Source organism: Nerophis lumbriciformis, linkage group LG19 (genome assembly GCF_033978685.3).
Source record: "Nerophis lumbriciformis linkage group LG19, RoL_Nlum_v2.1, whole genome shotgun sequence".
Lineage (NCBI taxonomy): Eukaryota > Metazoa > Chordata > Actinopteri > Syngnathiformes > Syngnathidae > Nerophis > Nerophis lumbriciformis.
Window position 1 is genome coordinate 32,339,806 of NC_084566.2, and position 19,319 is coordinate 32,359,124.

At 39.5% G+C, this 19,319-nt stretch overlaps 1 protein-coding gene and 1 long non-coding RNA gene across 2 annotated transcripts in view; one reads left to right on the forward strand and one right to left on the reverse strand.

Annotated features, from left to right (window-relative positions):
• Positions 1–1,945: 1,945 nt before the first annotated feature.
• Positions 1,946–19,319, reverse strand: part of acss2l (acyl-CoA synthetase short chain family member 2 like) — a 42,848-nt gene continuing 25,474 nt past the window's right edge. Inside the window, exons 7-18 of the mRNA XM_061978912.2 lie at positions 18,213–18,294; positions 15,310–15,447; positions 15,065–15,235; positions 12,694–12,827; positions 11,944–12,076; positions 10,727–10,783; positions 8,968–9,048; positions 4,640–4,748; positions 4,503–4,571; positions 2,689–2,865; positions 2,543–2,617; positions 1,946–2,472 (exon numbers count right to left, since the gene is read on the reverse strand). Of these exons, the coding sequence (XP_061834896.1) occupies positions 2,345–2,472; positions 2,543–2,617; positions 2,689–2,865; positions 4,503–4,571; positions 4,640–4,748; positions 8,968–9,048; positions 10,727–10,783; positions 11,944–12,076; positions 12,694–12,827; positions 15,065–15,235; positions 15,310–15,447; positions 18,213–18,294 (1,354 nt within the window). The 3' untranslated portion in view covers positions 1,946–2,344. The remainder of the gene's footprint in view (positions 2,473–2,542; positions 2,618–2,688; positions 2,866–4,502; positions 4,572–4,639; positions 4,749–8,967; positions 9,049–10,726; positions 10,784–11,943; positions 12,077–12,693; positions 12,828–15,064; positions 15,236–15,309; positions 15,448–18,212; positions 18,295–19,319) is intronic.
• LOC133618493 (uncharacterized) overlaps positions 2,355–19,319 on the forward strand; it is a 25,449-nt gene continuing 8,484 nt past the window's right edge. The window contains exon 1 of the long non-coding RNA XR_009817307.2: positions 2,355–2,534. This is a non-coding gene — a long non-coding RNA (uncharacterized lncRNA). The remainder of the gene's footprint in view (positions 2,535–19,319) is intronic.

Sequence of the window (19,319 nt, forward strand, 5' to 3'; positions counted from 1 at the left end):
TCGTCTGATGTAAGGAAGCTACTTCCGGGTATGAGTAAACATTTTTGATGCCATGTGAAGGCAGAAAGAGAGAGACTGACAGTCACAAAGACTAAAAAGTGTCACAAGGACTCTAAGTGTTTGGGCTATAAGAGCCTGAAGATCACAATTTCCTCCTAAAAGAAGCATGCAGGCCAACGAGGTATTTGTTTGTCATTTCTGCTTGTATTTACTCATACTTGCCAACCCTCCCGAATTTTCCGGGAGACTCCCGAAATTCAGCGCCTCTCCCAAAAACCTCCCGGGACAAATATTCTCCCGATTTTCAGCCGGAGCTGGAGGCCACGCCCCCTCCAGCTCCATGCGGACCTGAGTGAGGACAGCCTTTTTTCAGACGGGAGGACAAGAACTAAATCATCCAGACTAGAGATAAATTGTATTATTATGTTTATCTTACCTAAAAATAAATATATTTATCAATTAAAAAAAAAAAAAACGAAATACATTTTTACTATATTTTGCTAAAAACATCAAAATTAATTGTATTTTTATTTGTATTTTTTCTGACTCCTTATTACATCCAGCCATAGAATTATACATTAAAATAAACATATTTGAAATAATTAATTTTAAATGATCATAATTCATTTATATATATTTAATTATTAAAATAATTGCTTGTTATCAACAACTTTAGCATTTTATTCATTACATTTTGAAGCTCTCAGAAGCCAAGTTATGTTATATTCCTTAAGATTTATTTATGCAAGTTTGAAGTATCAATTATCTAAACACAGTTTTGTTTGCATATTTTCAGGATGTATATATATATATATATATATATATATATATATATATATATATATATGTATGTATGTATGACATACTTGCCAACCTTGAGACCTCCGATTTCGGGAGGTGGGGGGGGGGGGGGGTGTTTGTCGTGGTCGGGGGGGCGTGGCTAAAAGGGGAGGAGTATATTTACAGCTAGAATTCACCAAGTCAAGTATTTCATATATATATATATATATATATATATATATATATATATATATATATATAAGAAATACTTGACGTTCAGTGAATTCTAGCTATATATATATATATAGTTATTTTATTATATATATATATTTTATTATATATATATATATATATAAAATAAATACTTGAATTTCAGTGTTCATTTATTTACACATATACACACACATAACACTCATCTACTCATTGTTGAGTTAAGGGTTGAATTGTCCATCCTTGTTCTATTCTCTGTCACTATTTTTCGAACCATGCTGAACACCCTCTCTGATGATGCATTGCGGTGTGGCACGCACAAAAGTGCTTTCATCAAATGCACTAGATGGCAGTATTGTCCTGTTTAAGAGTGTCACAACATTGCTGTTTACGGCAGACGAACTGCTTTACGGTATACAAAAAAGTGACTGCTGTTGTTGTGTGTTGTTGCCACGCTGGGAGGACGTTAATGAAACTGCCTAAACCCACATAAGAAAACAAGAACTCGCCCTCCATCATTCTATAGTTATAACGTGATTGGGCAGGTACGCTTTTTTATATTGTTGAGGACCTGATTCCGCCTGAATTTCGGGAGATTTTCGGGAGAAAATTTGTCCCGGGAGGTTTTCGGGAGAGGCGCTGAATTTCGGGAGTCTCCCGGAAAATCCGGGAGGGTTGGCAAGTATAATGTATTAAATACTTGACTTGGTGAATTCTAGCTGTCAATATCAATCAATCAATCAATCAATCAATGTTTATTTATATAGCCCTAAATCACAAGTGTCTCAAAGGGCTGCACAAGCCACAACGACATCCTCGGTATAGCCCACATAAGGGCAAGGAAAAACTCACCCCAGTGATATACTCCTCCCCTCTTAACCACGCCCCCAACCACGCCCCGCCCCACCCCTGACCACGCCCCCCACCTCCCGAAATCGGAGGTCTCAAGGTTGGCAAGTATGGTATTTACTTCGGTAAAATGTTCGATCCACATGCTGTGCATGTTGTTATTTTTACGTTTATAACGTGCTTTATTTTATTTCAGTTTTCACGGTGAATTTGAAGGGAAAGGAAGCCTTCAAATAAATCAGTTCAAGAAAGTCATTGTGTCTGGGAGTTACATAGTTCATGGATTCAGATGCATGCGGTACATTTATGAAAATAGAACATTTGTTTACAAATAGGCAAAAACACACAAAAAGGTGCACAATTACACGACAGCAGAGGTTTTTTTTTACTGTTTGTACTGTCTTCTCCCACCAGTGTCATCACACGTTCAGATTCCACGCTTCTTAGTCCCAAAGGAAGGATGTGATTGCAGCTGTTGTCATAGAAACACTGTGTGTGTGTGTGTTCAGGCTGTCGTTTCACATCTCTGGCTGAACAACATCTCCACCACCTGGGGGTCAGCCAGCGTGGAAAGGTCTCCCAGGTCCTTGTCGTTGCGGGCGACCTGCCTGAGGATACGCCTCATGATCTTCCCTGAGGATGAAGAAGGGGAGGAACATGAAAGAAGAACATGTTGAATCCCGCCGATGCACTATGTGAGTACCTGAGCGTGTTTTGGGTAGCGCCGGGGCGTTTTGGATGAAGTCCGGTGTGGCGATTGGTCCAATTTTGGCTCTCACTGACAAAAGAGCAGAGAAGGCGTCACAGCTTTGTGCCCACAGGAAGCTCTGAGTGTCCATGTTGTGTCACCTGCCGTCTTGAGCGCGGTCACCAGCGAGGGGTTGAATTCGCCGCCGTCTTTGAGGGTGACAAAGCAGTAAAGACACTCGCCCTTCACCTCGTGCGGCCGACTGACCACGGCGGCCTCGGCCACAGCCGAGTGCTCGGTCAGCGCCGCCTCCACCTCGGCGCTGCTCATCAGGTGACCTGTGACCGGGACATTGAATTAGCTACAGCTGCTTCCACTCCTCTTTTGATTGTCTCCGTTCTGGTTCTTCCACACCAAACTCACCCAAGCAGGCCTCTATGGACCTTGCTCAGTGCACTGGGAGCAGAAAAAGGGTCTTTCCCAGACTGTTCCCACAAAGTAAGAAACTGTCCAAAATCTCCCAGAATCTTTCAATAATATTGATTGATTGTCCTATCAGTCCAAATAGATGTCCGATAATGGCTTTTTTGCCGATATTCCGATATTGTCCAACTCTTAATTACTGATACCGATATCAACCGATATCAACCGATACCGATATATACAGTCGTGGAATTAACAATGGGGAACCGCACTTTTATCTTTTAAATTTTGCCTACAATTTACAAGAGTGCATAAGTCTTTTTTTAATGCATTCTAACTCGTAAATAAAAGTCAGCTTACAATAGAGCCAATGAGTGCCATAATGTCATTGCGTCCATCCCACCTAGAGATGTCCGATAATGGCTTTTTTTTGCCGATATCCGATATTCCGATATTGTCCAACTCTTAATTACCGATACCGATATCAACCGATACCGATATATACAGTCGTGGAATTAACACATTATTATGCCTACTTTTGTTGTGATGCCCCGCTGGATGCATTAAACAATGTAACAAGGTTTTCCAAAATAAATCAACTCAAGTTATGGAAAAAAATGCCAACATGGCACTGCCATATTTATTATTGAAGTCACAAAGTGCATTCTTTTTTTTAACATGCCACAAAACAGCAGCTTGGAATTTGGGACATGCTCTCCCTGAGAGAGCATGAGGAGGTTGAGGTGGCCGGGGTTTGGGAGGTAGCCCGCTACCCCTCAAAACCCTGTGTATATTGTAGCGTCCCGGAAGAGTTAGTGCTGCAAAAGTTTCTGGGTATTTGTTCTGTTGTGTTTATGTTGTGTTACAGTGCGGATGTTCTCCCGAAATGTGTTTGTCATTCCTGTTTGGTGTGGGTTCACAGTGTGGCGCATATTTTTAACAGTGTTAAAGTTGTTTATACGGCCACCCTCAGTGTGACCTGTATGGCTTTTGACCAAGTATGATTTGCATTCACTTGTGTGTGCGAAAAGCCGTAGATATTATGTGATTGGGCCGGCACGCAAAGGCAGTGCCTTTAATGTTTATTGGTGCTCTGTACTTCTCCCTACGTCCGTGTACACAGCGGCGTTTTAAAAAGTCATATATTTTACTTTTTGAAACCGATACCGATAATTTTGAAACTGATACCGATAATTTCCGATATTACATTTTAAAGCATTTATCGGCCGATAATATCGGCAGTCCGATATTATCGGACATCTCTAATAATTTATTCAGACAATATAAATAACGACAAATATAGAATAGTATATATATACTATTAACCGCAACAGCTAATTGTAAAAAAAAAAACCAACAACATTATGATTTGTACAATTTCAGAATGTGCTATTTTTAAACAAAGAAAACAATTCAAACTTGTCTTTATTTTTAAGTTATCGTGCCGTGATTTTACCAGTCCGGCCCACTTGGGAGTAGATTTTTCTCCATGTGGCCCCCCGATCTAAAATGAGTTTGACACCCCTGGTGTAGAAAGTAGAAATAAGCGCACCAGATACGTTCATCATGTCATCAATCCTTCCCGTAATCCAGTAATATCCATCCTTATCTCGTCTGCAGCCTGAGAACACGAAGAACATTTTTAGAACTGCTGTTAGTCTTTTCCATAACTTTGTTTGCTCTGCCTACCGTCTCCAGTTACGTAGAACCCTGGGAATTTCTTAAAGTACGTGTTCTCGAAGCGCTCGTGGTTCCGGTACAATGTGCGCATTATTCCAGGCCAGGGCCTTCTAAAAACCTGTAATAGACGTGCAAAAGTTTTTTACTAAATTGATATGAAGTACAACCACTCGAGAGACACACCTGGAAATTGCTGGAAATATTTTGTATATACTGTACAGAAGTGTTTTTCAACCACTGTGTGCCGTGGGAGATTATGTAATTTCACCTATTTGGGTTAAATATATTTTTTGCAAACCAGTAATTATAGTCTGCAAATGATGTGTTGTTGTTGAGTGTCTGTGCTGTCTAGAGCTCGGCAGAGTAACCGTGTAATACTCTTCCATATCAGTAGGTGGCAGCAGGTAGCTAATTGCTTTGTAAATGTCGGAAACAGCGGGAGGCAGCGTGCAGGTAAAAATATATCTAATGCTTAAACCAAAAATAAACAAAAGGTGAGTGGCCAGAAGAAAAGGCATTGAAGCTTAGGGAAGGCTATGCAGAATGAAACTAAAACTGAACTGGCTACAAAGTAAACAATAACAGAATGCTGGACGACAGCAAAGACTTACTGTGGAGCAAAGACAATGTACATCCGAACATGACATGACAATCAACAATGTCCCCACAAAGAAGTACAAACCCCGTTTCCATATGAGTTGGGAAATTGTGTTAGATGTAAATATAAACGGAACACAAAGATTTGCAAATCCTTTTCAACCCATATTCAGTTGAATGCACTACAAAGACAACATACTTGATGTTCAAACACATAAAATATTTTTTTTTTTTGCAAATAATAATTAACTTAGAATTTCATGGCTGCAACACGTGCCAAAGTAGTTGGGAAAGGGCATGTTCACCACTGTGTTACATGGCCTTTCCTTTTAACAACACTCAGTAAACGTTTGGGAACTTAAAGGTCTCACATTTTCTCCTCCAAACATATTGCTGGGTATTGTGGCCAAACAGCTCCATTTTTGTTTCATCTGACATCACATGGACAAAAGATAAGACCTTCTGGAGGAAAGTTCTGTGGTCAGATGAAACAAAAATGTTGCTGTTTGGCCACAATACCCAGCAATATGTTTGGAGGAGAAAAGGTGAGACCTTTAATCCCAGGAACACCAGGCCTACCGTCAAGCATGGTGGTGATAGTATTATGCTCTGGGCCGGTTTTGCTGCCAATGGAACTGGTGCTTTACAGAGAGTAAATGGGACAATTAGCGTTCCAACATTAGCACGGCTAATTGCGGTAATTTTACTGTTGGCCTTGACTTGCCATCAAAGTAGGCCTATGCGATATATAATATATACAGTCGTGCTCATAAGTTTACATACCCTGGGAGAATTCATGATTTCTTGGTCATTCTTCAGAGAATATGAATGATAACACAAAAACCATGCAGCCCATTTTTCTTCAAGTGCCTCCTTATTGTACATCTTGAAACAGCCACACCACAATTTTTCAGAGAGTCCTGTATTTCAGCTGAAGTTATTTGTGGATTTTTCTTTACATCTCGAACAATTTCCCTGGCAGTTGTGGCTGAAATCTTTCCCGTTTACCTGAATCCCTCATTTTCCACTTTTTAGTCAGCGTTTGAACACTGCTGATTGGCATTCTCAATTCCTTGGATATCTTTTTATACCCCTTTCCTGTTTTATGCAGTTCAATGACCTTTTCTCGCAGATCCTTTGACAATTATTTTGCCTTCCCCATGACTCAGAATCCAAAAACATCATCTGTGCAGCACTGGATGAAAGATGCAATGGTCTGTCAGAAGCCCAGAAACTTACTGACCTTTTGTACACACACATTAATTACAAACAAACAGGTCACAGGTGAGGATTGGAACCTTGATTAGCCATTCAAACCTGTTTGTGTCAACCTTTGTGCATGTTATCAGATCAAAGTCACAGGGTTATGTAAACTTTTGATCAGGGTCATTTGGGTACTTTCTTTTGTCATTTTGATTTAAAAAGAGTAAACTCACTTCTTTGCCAATAAATAGCTTCACACAACCATTAAGAATGAGTGGAAAAAAGATTTTTGTGTTATCATTCATATTCTCTGAAGAATGGCCAAGAAATCATAAATTCTCCCAGGCCATGTTAACTTATGAGCACAACTGTAATCATTTCGATGGTGGTTTGTGCGGTCAAACTAGACATTTTAGCAGGGTAATGCCAACAATCTGTCCCAACGACGACAAAACTATTGCTGCGTAACTTTACAAATACATTTGGCTAATGGACATCAGTTTAAATGGGGCATAATTACTTAGTAAACCATCTTGCAAGAAGCATAAACAAGAGAAACATACAGCGTAGGACTCGTCGATTGCCATTTGGGGTAGGATTTGGATTCGGCTGCGTATCTGGCAACCTCAGTCATGGAGAGTGGGAGGGGGCTACGGAATTTTTGACCGTGATTGCAGTACCATTTATGGCCACATTACTACATATGGCACCTTTAAATATGTGTTTGTCGCGCTTACTTATGATTTCAAAGCACATTAGCCATCCTTTTGTACAAACCCCGTTTCCATATGAGTTGGGAAATTGTGTTAGATGTAAATATAAACGGAATACAATGATTTGCCAATCAGTTTCAACCCATATTCAGTTGAATATGCTACAAAGACAACATATTTGATGTTCAAACTGATAAACATTTTTTTTGTTGCAAAAAATCATTAACTTTAGAATTTGATGCCAGCAACACGTGACAAAGAAGTTGGGAAAGGTGGCAATAAATACTGATAAAGTTGAGGAATGCTCATCAAACACTTATTTGTAACATCCCACAGGTGAACAGGCAAATTGGGAACAGGTGGGTGCCATGATTGGGTATAAAAGTAGATTCCATGAAATGCTCAGTCATTCACAAAAAAGGATGAGGCGAGGGTCACCATTTTGTCAACAAATGCGTGAGCAAATTGTTGAACAGTTTAAGAAAAACCTTTCTCAACCAGCTATTGCAAGGAATTTAGGGATTTCACCATCTACGTTCCGTAATATCATCAAAGGGTTCAGAACATTTCGAGAAATCACTGCACGTAAGCAGCTAAGCCCGTGACCTTCGATCCCTCAGGCTGTACTGCATCAACAAGCGACATCAGTGTGTAAAGGATGTCACCACATGGGCTCAGGAACACTTCGGAAACCCACTGTCAGTAACTACAGTTGGTCGCTACATCTGTAAGTGCAAGTTAAAACTCTCCTATGCAAGGTGAAAACCGTTTATCAACAACACCCAGAAACGCCGTCGGCTTGGCTGGGCCTGAGCTCATCTAAGATGGACTGATGCAAAGTGGAAAAGTGTTCTGGGGTCTGACGAGTCCACATTTCAAATTGTTTTTGGAAAATGTGGACGTCGTGTCCTCCGGATCAAAGAGGAAAAGAACCATCCGGACTGTGAAAGGCGCAAAGTTGAAAAGCCAGCATCTGTGATGGTATGGAGGTGTATTAGTGCCCAAGACATGGGTAACTTACACATCTGTGAAGGCACCATTAATGCTGAAAGGTACATACAGGTTTTGGAGCAACATATGTTGCCATCCAAGCAACGTTACCGCCCCTGCTTATTTCAGCAAGACAATGCCAAGATCTTGTTACATCAACGTGGCTTCATAGTAAAAGAGTGCGGGTACTAGACTGGCCTGCCTGTACTCCAGACCTGTCTCCCATTGAAAATGTGTGGCGCATTATGAAGCCTAAAATACCACAACGGAGACCCCCGGACTGTTGAACAACTTAAGCTGTACATCAAGCAAGAATGGGAAAGAATTCCCCCTGAGAAGCTTAAAAAATGTGTTTCCTCAGTTCCCAAACGTTTACTGAGTGTTGTTAAAAGGAAAGGCCATGTAACACAGTGGTGAACATGCCCTTTCCCAACTACTTTGGCACGTGTTGCAGCCATGAAATTCTAAGTTAATTATTATTTGCAAAAAAAATCAAGTTTATGAGTTTGAACATCAAATATCTTGTCTTTGTAGTGCATTCAACTGAATATGGGTTGAAAAGGATTTGCAAATCATTGTATTCCGTTTATATTTACATCTAACACAATTTCCCAACTCATATGGAAACGGGGTTTGTACAATATATTCATCAAATGCATAGGCAATTGTGCAATAATCTCATTAAGGGGATCTTACACTATACATATTCACCGTTAAAAGTGTCTCTCTGAGGGCAGCCCTCAATGAAAACAAGCGTGAAAACCCTGCTTGTACAGTGTATATTATAGATGTAACAAATGTATTAATATAATATTTTTGTGTGCTATAACTTACTAGGTAGCCCTCGGCCTCGCCTTCCAGTTCCTCGCCGTGCTCATTGAGGATGCTGGGCTCTACCCCAAAGAAGGGAAACGTCTGGAAAACCAAACATATTTAGATTTAAGTCACATAAGGTATTCTCTTGAACAGATTTAAATGGTACATGTTCTGTATTTATATACCGCTTTAATATACCTAGAATGATACCCAAAGTGCGTTACATTGTACATCACATTCACCCATTCAGACTGACATTCACACACTGAACCACGACCCATCAGGAGCAATTAGTGTCTTGCTCAGGGACACCTCGATTTGATTGATTGATTGATTGAGACTTTTATTAGTAGATTGCACAGTACAGTACATATTCCGTACAATTGACCACTAAATGGTAACACCACAATAAGTTAATCAATTCATGGTTCGACAGGAGCTTTCTAGGCCAGGATCGACCCGGTAATCCTTGTGTTACAAGACGGCCAGGCTACGCACTTAGCCTAGATTTAAGTATGACGACTTCTATTAAAAATTACATGAGAGTTTAATGGGAAACCGCACTTTTATTTTTAAAATTTTGCCTACAATTTACAAGAGTGCATAAGTCTTTTTTTAATGCATTCTAACTCGTAAATAAAAGTCAGCTTACAATAGAGCCAATGAGTGCCATAATGTCATTGCGTCTATCCCACCTAGAGATGTCCGAGAATTGTTTTTTTGCCGATATCCGATATTCTGATATTGTCCAACTCTTAAGTGCCAATTCCGATATCAACCGATACCGATATATACAGTCGTGGAATTAACACATTATTATGCCTAATTTTGTTGTGATGCCCCGCTGGATGCATTAAACAATGTAACAAGGTTTTCCAAAATAAATCAACTCAAGTTATGGAAAAAAATGCCAACATGGCACTGCCATATTTATTATTGAAGTCACAAAGTGCATTATTTTTTTTTAACATGCTTTAATACAGCAGCTTGGGATTTGGGACATGCTCTCCCTGATGGTTGAGGTGGGGGGTAGGTGTAGCGGGGGGTGTATATTGTAGCGTCCCGGAAGAGTTAGTGCTGCAAGGGGTTTCTGGGTATTTGTTCTGTTGTTTTTATGTTGTGTTACGGTGCGGATGTTCTCCCGAAACGTGTTTGTCATTCTTGTTTGGTGTGGGTTCACAGTGTGGGGCATATTTGTAACAGTGTTAAAGTTGTTTATACGGCCACCCTCAGTGTGACCTGTATGGCTGTTGACCAAGTATGGTTTGCATTCACTCGTGTGTGTGTAAAGCCGTAGGTATTATGTGATTGGGCCGACACGCAAAGGCAGTGCCTTTAAGGTTTATTGGCGCTCTGTACTTCTCCCTACGTCCGTGTACCACTCCGTACAGCGGCGTTTTAAAAAGTCATAAATTTTACATTTTGAAACCGATACCGATCATTTCCAATATTACATTTTAAAGCATTTATCGGCCGATAATATCGGCAGTCCGATGTTATCGGACATCTCTAGCTATTTCACTTTTTTTTGTTAAGTACATAACTACACATGTGAAATTAATTCATAGTTTTGATGCATTCAGTAACAATCTACAATGTAAATAGTCATGAAAATAAAGAAAGTGCATTGAATGAGGAGAAGGTGTGTCCAAACTTTTGGCCTGTACTGTATGTGTTCTTGTCTTACATAAGGATCGTGAATGATAAGCAAATTTCCCCACAAAGAGTGCAGTTCTCCTTGAATACTGCTGTGTCAGGAATTGAAGAGGTCACTTACAGCCGAGCCGGGTTTCAGGGGCGTGGCGGCAGGTAAAGGGGTCAGAACGTGACCTCCCTGCAGAGACAAAAAAAGGAGCCCAACATGAATGCCATTGAGTTCATATGATATGAGGATTTTTGCAGATTAGTGATCGGCAAAATTCAATTTAATTCAAAATCAAAGAGGTATTTCAAAGCACTTAACACATGGAGCAGGTTTAGAACCACGCACTTCATACCAGTGTTTTTCAACCACTAGTGTGCCGTGAGATAAAGTCTGGTGTGCCGTGGGAGATTATGTCATTTCACCTCCATCCATCTATTTGGGTTAAAAATATTTTTTGCAAACCAGTAATTATAGTCTGCAAATGATGTGTTGTTGTTGAGTGTCTGTGCTGTCTAGAGGTCGGCAGAGTAACCGTGTAATACTCTTCCATATCAGTAGGTGGCAGCCAGTAGCTAATTGCTTTGTAGATGTCGGAAACAGCGGGATGCAGTGTGCAGGTAAAAAGGTGTCTAATGCTTAAACCAAAAATAAACAAAAGGTGAGTGCCCCTAAGAAAAGGCATTGAAGCTTAGGGAAGGCTATGCAGAACAAAACTAAGACTGAACTGGCTACAAAGTAAACAAAAACCGAATGCTGGACGACAGCAAAGACTTACTGCGGAGCAAAGACGGCGTCCACGATGACATGACATGACAATCAACAATGTCCCCACAAAGAAGGATAAAAACAACTGAAATATTCTTGAATGCTAAAACAAAGTAGGTGCGGGAAATATCGCTCAAAGGAAGACATGAAACTGCTACAGGAAAATACCAAAAAAAGAGAAAAAGCCTCCAAAATAGGAGCGCAAGACAAGAACTAAAACACTACACACAGGAAAACAGTAAAAAAAAAACTCCAAATAAGTCAGGGTGTGATGTGACAGGTGGTGACAGTACACCTACTTTGAGACAAGAACTATAATGATGCATGCTTGGTTATGGTTTAAAGTCATATCCAACAATTGCGACAACAACTTTTTACTGTCAACTGAGTTTCGTTTTTGAATGATTTCTGCTGGTGGTGTGCCTCCGCATTTTTTCAACGCAAACGCTCAAAAAAAGGTTGAAAAACACTGCTTTATACAGTAAAGATAAGCAAGCAACTTAAGGGAAAAGTACTCCCTCTAGTGGCTAACACCAGTGTGACACAATTATACCCTTAAACTGATTGTCAACCTGTCTTTTTACCGTCTCTGTCTGCCAGAAAGTGTCCACCACGGGACACCTTCCCTGACCGACCTCTTCGTGGAACCAGTGCCACGCCTCCGAGTTGATGGGCTCGCCCACGGTACCCACAATCTTCAGGCTGGAGAGGTCAAACCTGGTGTAGAAGGTTTTGCTTGATTGATTGAAACTTTTATTAGTAGATTGCACAGTATAGTACATATTCCGTACAATTGACCACTAAATGGTAACACCCCAATAAGTTTTTCAACTTGTTTAAATCGGGGTCCACGTTAATCAATTCATGGTATAGGTAGGTGGCGCTTGACATATATTAGACTTGTACATTTACAAACAATATCGTATTTTCCGCACTATAAGGCGCACCTAAAAACCTCCAATTATCTCAAAAGCTGACAGTGCGCCTTATAATCCGGTGCGCCTTATATATGGACCAATATTGAGCCACAACATGTCTCGCAACTACAGGATGCATAACGTAACCCCAGTCTTTACTGTAGCGTCTATTCCATGCGCCTTATATATGAACACAGTTTTAAAATAGGCCATTCATTGAAGGTGCGCCTTATAATCCGGTGCGCCTTATAGTGCGGAAAATACGGTAGTAATAAAGCAGTGAATTAGCCGTTTGATCTGCTGATATTCACGAGGAAATCAAGTGGGTGTTCTTGGGATACATGGTGGTCGTCTACAACCACACATGTTCTTGCTGCACACGGACGGACTAGAAAGGTCTGGAAAAGTCCAACTTACTTCTGCAGCGGCTCGCGCCCAAACTTCATGAGCAGGCGTATGGCGGTGGGGGCCGTGTAGAACTTGCTGACTTGGTACTTCTCAATGATCTCCCAGTAGCGGCCCACGTGAGGATACACCGGGATCCCCTCGAACTGCGAGGCGCAGCTCAGCGTGAAAAAAAACAGTACACATCAAACACAAGTAGAGATGTCCGATAATGGCTTTTTTGTTGATATCCGATATTCCGATATTGTCCAACTCTTAATTACCGATTCCGATATCAACCGATACAGATATATACATATATGTGGAATTAACACATTATTATGCCTAATTTTGTTGTGATGCCCCGCTGGATGCATTAAACAATGTAACAAGGTTTTCCAAAATAAATCAACTCAAGTTATGGGAAAAAAATGCCAACATGGCACTGCCATATTTAGGGACCGAGTCCCTTTGGGACAGAGGACCCTATTATACCGCCGCCTCTTTGAGCTGTAATTTGACCTCCTTAACATGCTTCAAAACTCAAATTGGACACACACATCAGGACTGGCAAAAATTGCGATTTAATCAAAAAACCAAACCCCAAAACTTAAAATTGCGCTCTAGCGCCTCATAGGAAGAAAACACAGACAAAACTGCCTGTAACTCCCAGTAGGAATGTCGTAGAGAGATGAAACAAAAACCTCTGTAGGTCTCACTTAGACCTATATTTCATACACTGACAACGCCCAGCAAAAATCAACAGGAAGTTTGCAATTCCCCCTTCAAAACAAAAGTTGTGTAAAAACAGTCACCTTTTTTCAAACATTATCTCCTCTGAGCGCGTTTGTCATGTCGGCTTCAAATTAGCACAGGAGAGAGATTGAACCCTTCTGATTAAAAGTTGATGAAAGAGTTTTAATTACTGCTCCGGTTTGGATTTTATGAGCCCTCAAATTCGGTCCCGTCCATCGCTGCTTGCAGCTTTAATTATTATTGAAGTCACAAAGTGCATTATTTTTTTTAACATGCCTCAAAACAGCAGCTTGGAATTTGGGACATGCTCTCCCTGAGATAATCCTGATACCCACTACAACTATGGGAAATACTATATTTTGACTTTCACAAAGTGCATTATTTTCTTTATTTTTTTTAAACATGCCTCAAAACAACAGCTACAAAAACAATGAAGGCACACAGCTTCAGTCCAGAGTATACTTGAGTAATAAAGTAAACAATAACATAGTTCTCATTTAGTGCAAGACTGCCTGGCATACTGTATAACAGGGAATTATAAACTGGGCTCACATCCATCTTCCGCTTGTAGTCATCGTGTATCTCCTTATGATTCTTGAAGAGGTGGGAGATCAAATTGCTCGTATTAAAGGAACACATCCTGGTTCCTCCTCGCATAACCAACTTTTTGCAGTCATTGCAAATTGCCAGTTTTTTTATGCGTCAGTCACTCTTTAAAATAATCCCAAACCATAGACATGGTGTCGTTAGTCAGTCACCGAGCGAGCTCGCTTGTTAGCCACGGCTACAGCACCGGTAACAACACACTCTTGTTGTTGTTATGCTGCGCTTGCGGCGGTTTGATGAGGTCATCAAGCGTCGCCAGTAAACCTCTCATGCTGCAGTCGTCAACTCCTGCGTTGTGTGTGGGAGAGGGGAGAGGGGAGGGGGAGGGGCTGCTGACTGGCAGACGCAACTGCTCTGTACTGCTCCCTACGTCCGTGTTTTACCGGATATGTACCGCTCCGTACAGCGGCGTTTTAATAAGTCATTAATTTTACTTTTAGAAACTGTCGGAGGCAGATATTTACATATATCCGTATTTAAGTGTTACTTCTTTTCATTTCATAATCATATTACAAAACAGCTAGTGTTTTTCTTCCAATTGTGGTCTTTTGGTTGTCTGCAATTACTGTGTGCTTAAACCTTGAGTGAGGAATGTAAGAAAGAGAGATACTCCTTTCTCTTATCTAGCCTTATGTCCAGGTGCGGAGGGCAATGGGCATGTGTTTTGGCTGGAGGGACAAGACTGCGAGGGTGGGAGGAAGAGAGACTTAAGAGGGGAGAGGGTTTTTCAAGGGGGGGCAGACCATCTTGGCGGTGCGATTGAATGTTCTATGCTGGACTGGTCTCAACCTTTGCAAATATATTACAAAATACCTATTCTGTCTCTGGTGGTTTTTCTACTCAGCTTTAAGTGTCGTAAAGAGCTTGGGAGCGACTTGTGACTTGAATTCCCTGGGAGGAACAACTGGTCCAAACGCAACAAAACCGATACCGATAATTTCCGATATTACATTTTAAGCATTTATCGGCCGATAATATCGGCAGGCCGATATTATCAGACATCTCTAAACACAAGCCTTTCTTTTTTTGGGGGTCCACTCACGAGGACGCTAGTGGCACCGTTAGCCAGGGGGCCGTAAGTGATGTACGAGTGGCCGGTGATCCAGCCGATGTCTGCGGTGCACCAGTACACGTCGTCATGGCGGTGGTCAAAGACGTACTTGAAGGTCAGCGAGGTGTAGAGCAGGTACCCGGCCCCCGTGTGGAGAACGCCCTACGCGGCACACAGCAAATAAGGGTGCGAGGTCTGGATTATGTACCAGCACATAAAAACATAAGGGCTGCCACCTTGGGTTTCCCTGTGGAGCCGCTGGTGTAGAGGATGAACAGCGGGTCCTCTGCGTCCATCCACTCGGGTTCACAGTCCTCGGGCGAGCCTCTTATCGCCTCGTCCCACCATACGTCGCAATCTACGTTCCAGGGTGTCTGAATAGAATAGAATAGAATAGAAAGTACTTTATTGATCCCTGGGGGAAATTCAGCACCACAGTTCGCTCACATTAGACAATAAACAGTTAGGTATTTTTACATGTGAATAATATAAATACAGTCTATTATACAGCATTATTCACATGTGAATAACATAAATACAGTCTATTATACAGCATTATTCACATGTGAATAACATAAATACAGTCTATTATACAGCATTATTCACATGTGAATAACATAAATACAGTCTATTATACAGCGTTATTCACATGTGAATAACATAAATACAGTCTATTATACAGCGTTATTCACATGTGAATAACATAAATACAGTCTATTATACAGCATTATTCACATGTGAATAACATAAATACAGTCTATTATACAGCATTGTTCACATGTGAACAGTATAAATATAGTCTATTATACAGCGTTATTCACATATGAATAATATTAATACAATCTATTATACAGCATTATTCACATGTGAATAATTTAAATACAGCCTATTATGCAGCATTATTGACATGTGAATAATATAAATACAGTCTATTATACAGCATTATTCACATGTGAATAAGATAAATACAGTCTATTATACAGCATTATTCACATGTGAATAACATAAATACAGTATATTATACAGCATTATTCACATGTAAATAACATATATACAGTCTATTATACAGCATTATTCACATGTGAATAACATAAATACAGTCTATTATACAGCATTATTCACATGTGAATAACATAAATACAGTCTATTATACAGCATTATTCACATGTGAATAACATAAATACAGTCTATTATACAGCATTATTCACATGTGAATAACATACATACAGTCTATTATTCACATGTGAATAACATAAATACAGTCTATTATACAGCATTATTCACATGTGAATAACATAAATACAGTCTATTATACAGCATTATTCACATGTGAATAACATAAATACAGTATATTATACAGCATTATTCACATGTGAATAACATAAATACAGTATATTATACAGCATTATTCACATGTGAATAGTATAAATACAGTCTATTATACATTTAAGTACCGTCAAAATGTAAGCCAAGAAGAAAAATAATCCTAATAACATATCACATTATATTATTCAACATTTCAGGATAGCTATTTGAGGTAGAGATGTTCCGATCGTGGGATTGTAACGGGCCCCCCCCCCCCCTGATCGGCTGATCAGCTAATATTTGCCACAGCTGTGTTCCGATGTCGACAAGTTAAAGATTGTACTCGCATGAAAGATTCCTTCAAAAAAGGGACACAAGCCCACGGACACACAATTACATTTTCGTATTCCTTGTCACACACACATGCGGGAGTTGCGGGAATTCAAGAAGGGTGTGTGTGTCTTCCCAGAACACCCGTGACGTTTTTATCCACAGCGCTGAAAATACTGTAAGCTTTGAAGACACCTCACCACTACGGTGGGAAAATAAACTTAGTTTACCATGAATTGATTAACGTGGACCCCGACTTAAACAAGTTGAAAAACTTATTGGGGTGTTACCATTTAGTGGTCAATTGTACGGAATATGTACTGTACTGTGCAATCTACTAATAAAAGTCTCAATCAATCAAAAAAACACCACACACTCATTCACATTCATATAGCAGTGTGGGTGGCACTGGAGGCAAGGTGGGTGAGATGTCTTGCCCAAGGACACAAAGGCAGTGACTACAACTTAGAGCAGGGGTTGGCAAACCCGTGGCTCTTTAGTGCCGCCAGAGTGGCTCCCTGGAGCTTTTTCAGAAATGTATGAAAATGGAAAAAAATGAGGGTGAAAAATATATTTTTTATTTTAATATGGATTCTGTAGGAGGACAATAATTACACAAACCTTTTAAATTGTTCGAAATCTCACTGTTTATTTTAAACATGCTTCTCTGTTGGGAGTATTTGGCGTGCGCCGTTTTGTCCTACTAATTTGGGCAGTCCTTGAACTCACCGTTTTGTTTACATGTACACTGCAAAAAGTCAGTGTTCAAAAACAAGTAAAGAAAAAAATTTTTGGGGTATTTTATTTGAACTAAGCAAAATTATCTGCCAATAGAACAAGAACATTAGGCTTGTCAAGACTTTCCAAAACAAGTAAAATTAGCTAACCTCAATGAACCCAAAAATACCTTAAAATAAGTATATTCTCACTAATAAATGCACTTTTCTTGGTAGAAAAAAAAAATTAGACCTTTTTGCTCAATATGTTGAAAAATATTCTTAAATTAAGTAAATGCTAGTGCCATTATCTTGACATAATGATATGCGCTCGGCATTACATTTCTTGAAACCAGCAAACTTATACTAAAAACTAATTTATTGTTCTTAATGGAAACGCAACCGCTTGTTACTCTCGGGGTCTCCTAGCCGCTCAGGCAAATCATATGGTCTAAAGATGCATTTTTCCATCGATAACATGACATCATCGCGCCAAGTGTGTGCTCTTTCAGTCAATTAGTGCGCATATATACAGCCCGGCCCCCGGCCACATTTTTTTTATTGTAATTTTGAAGAATTTGTCTGAATGTGCATGAACTATTTCTGTTCAAAATTGTTTGAAATGTCACATGTTAAATGTTTAAACATTAACTGTCAGTTTACTGTACTGTGCCAACTGTACTACTATATGAGTACGTATTTTCTATTGTTTCATTGAAAATAAAACAGCAAAGTCCATTTGGTTTTTCTCTTCCAATGGAGAATCATCCATTTGCCTCGTTGCATACCTGCAGTTTGTTGCATGCTCCTCCCTTCGTCCTCCGTGCATGGTGCTTGACCACCAAACATTTAGTGACGCTAGACGACGCTCTGTAAGAAAGAAATACACAGTAAATGAATACCTCTCTGACTCTTTTAATGAAAATTCAGCCTTACTGTCTTTAGCTCTTACAGATTGGGTAGGGATAGTAAGATTAAATATCTCAAATAAGGGTGATATTTGCTTATTTTCTGTCTGATAAGATAATTCTTCTCACTAAGCAGATTTTATGTTAGAGTATTTAACTTGTTTTAAGTGTTTTGGTCCTAAATGATCTCAGTAAGATATTACAGCTTGTTGCTGAGATTTGATGACCTATATTGAGTAAAACATGCTTGAAACTAGAATAGCAACTGTTGCAAAGCTGCGTCATCAACACTCACAAGTATAAAACTACTTTTTTTAAATAATAATTTCTTACTTCAAGCATGAAAAAAAAATCATGATGCCAAGCGCATATTATTATGTCAAGATAATGGCACTAGCATTTAATAATAATAATAATAATAATATATTTTATCTATAACAACCTCAATGTGCTACAGTGTATTTAAAAAAATAAAATAAAAAAATAGAAAGATAATAAAAAATCAATAAAAATAAAAACTAGAACAGCCAAATAGCTAAAACTAGTATGCATATATCTATAAAAAAAAGGCTTTTTATAAAAAGAAGGGTTTTTAAGCCTTTTTCAAAAGGATCCACAGTCTGTGGTGCCCTCAGGTGGTCAGGGAGAGTGTTCCACAGACTGGGAGCGGCGGAGCAGAAAGCTCCCATTTAAAAATGTACTTAATTTAAGAATATTTTTCAACATATTGAGCAAAAAGGTCTCTTTTTTTTCTATCAAGAAAAGTGCACTTGTTATTAGTGAGAATATACTTATTTTAAGGTATTTTTGGGTTCATTGAGGTTAGCTAATTTTACTTGTTTTGGAAAGTTTTGACAAGCCGAATTTTCTTGTTCTATTGGCAGAAAATTTTGCTTAGTTCAAATAAAATACCCCTCATTTTTGTATTTTTTTCTTGTTTTTGAACACTGACTTTTTGCAGTATACACTGCAAAAACTGAAATCTAA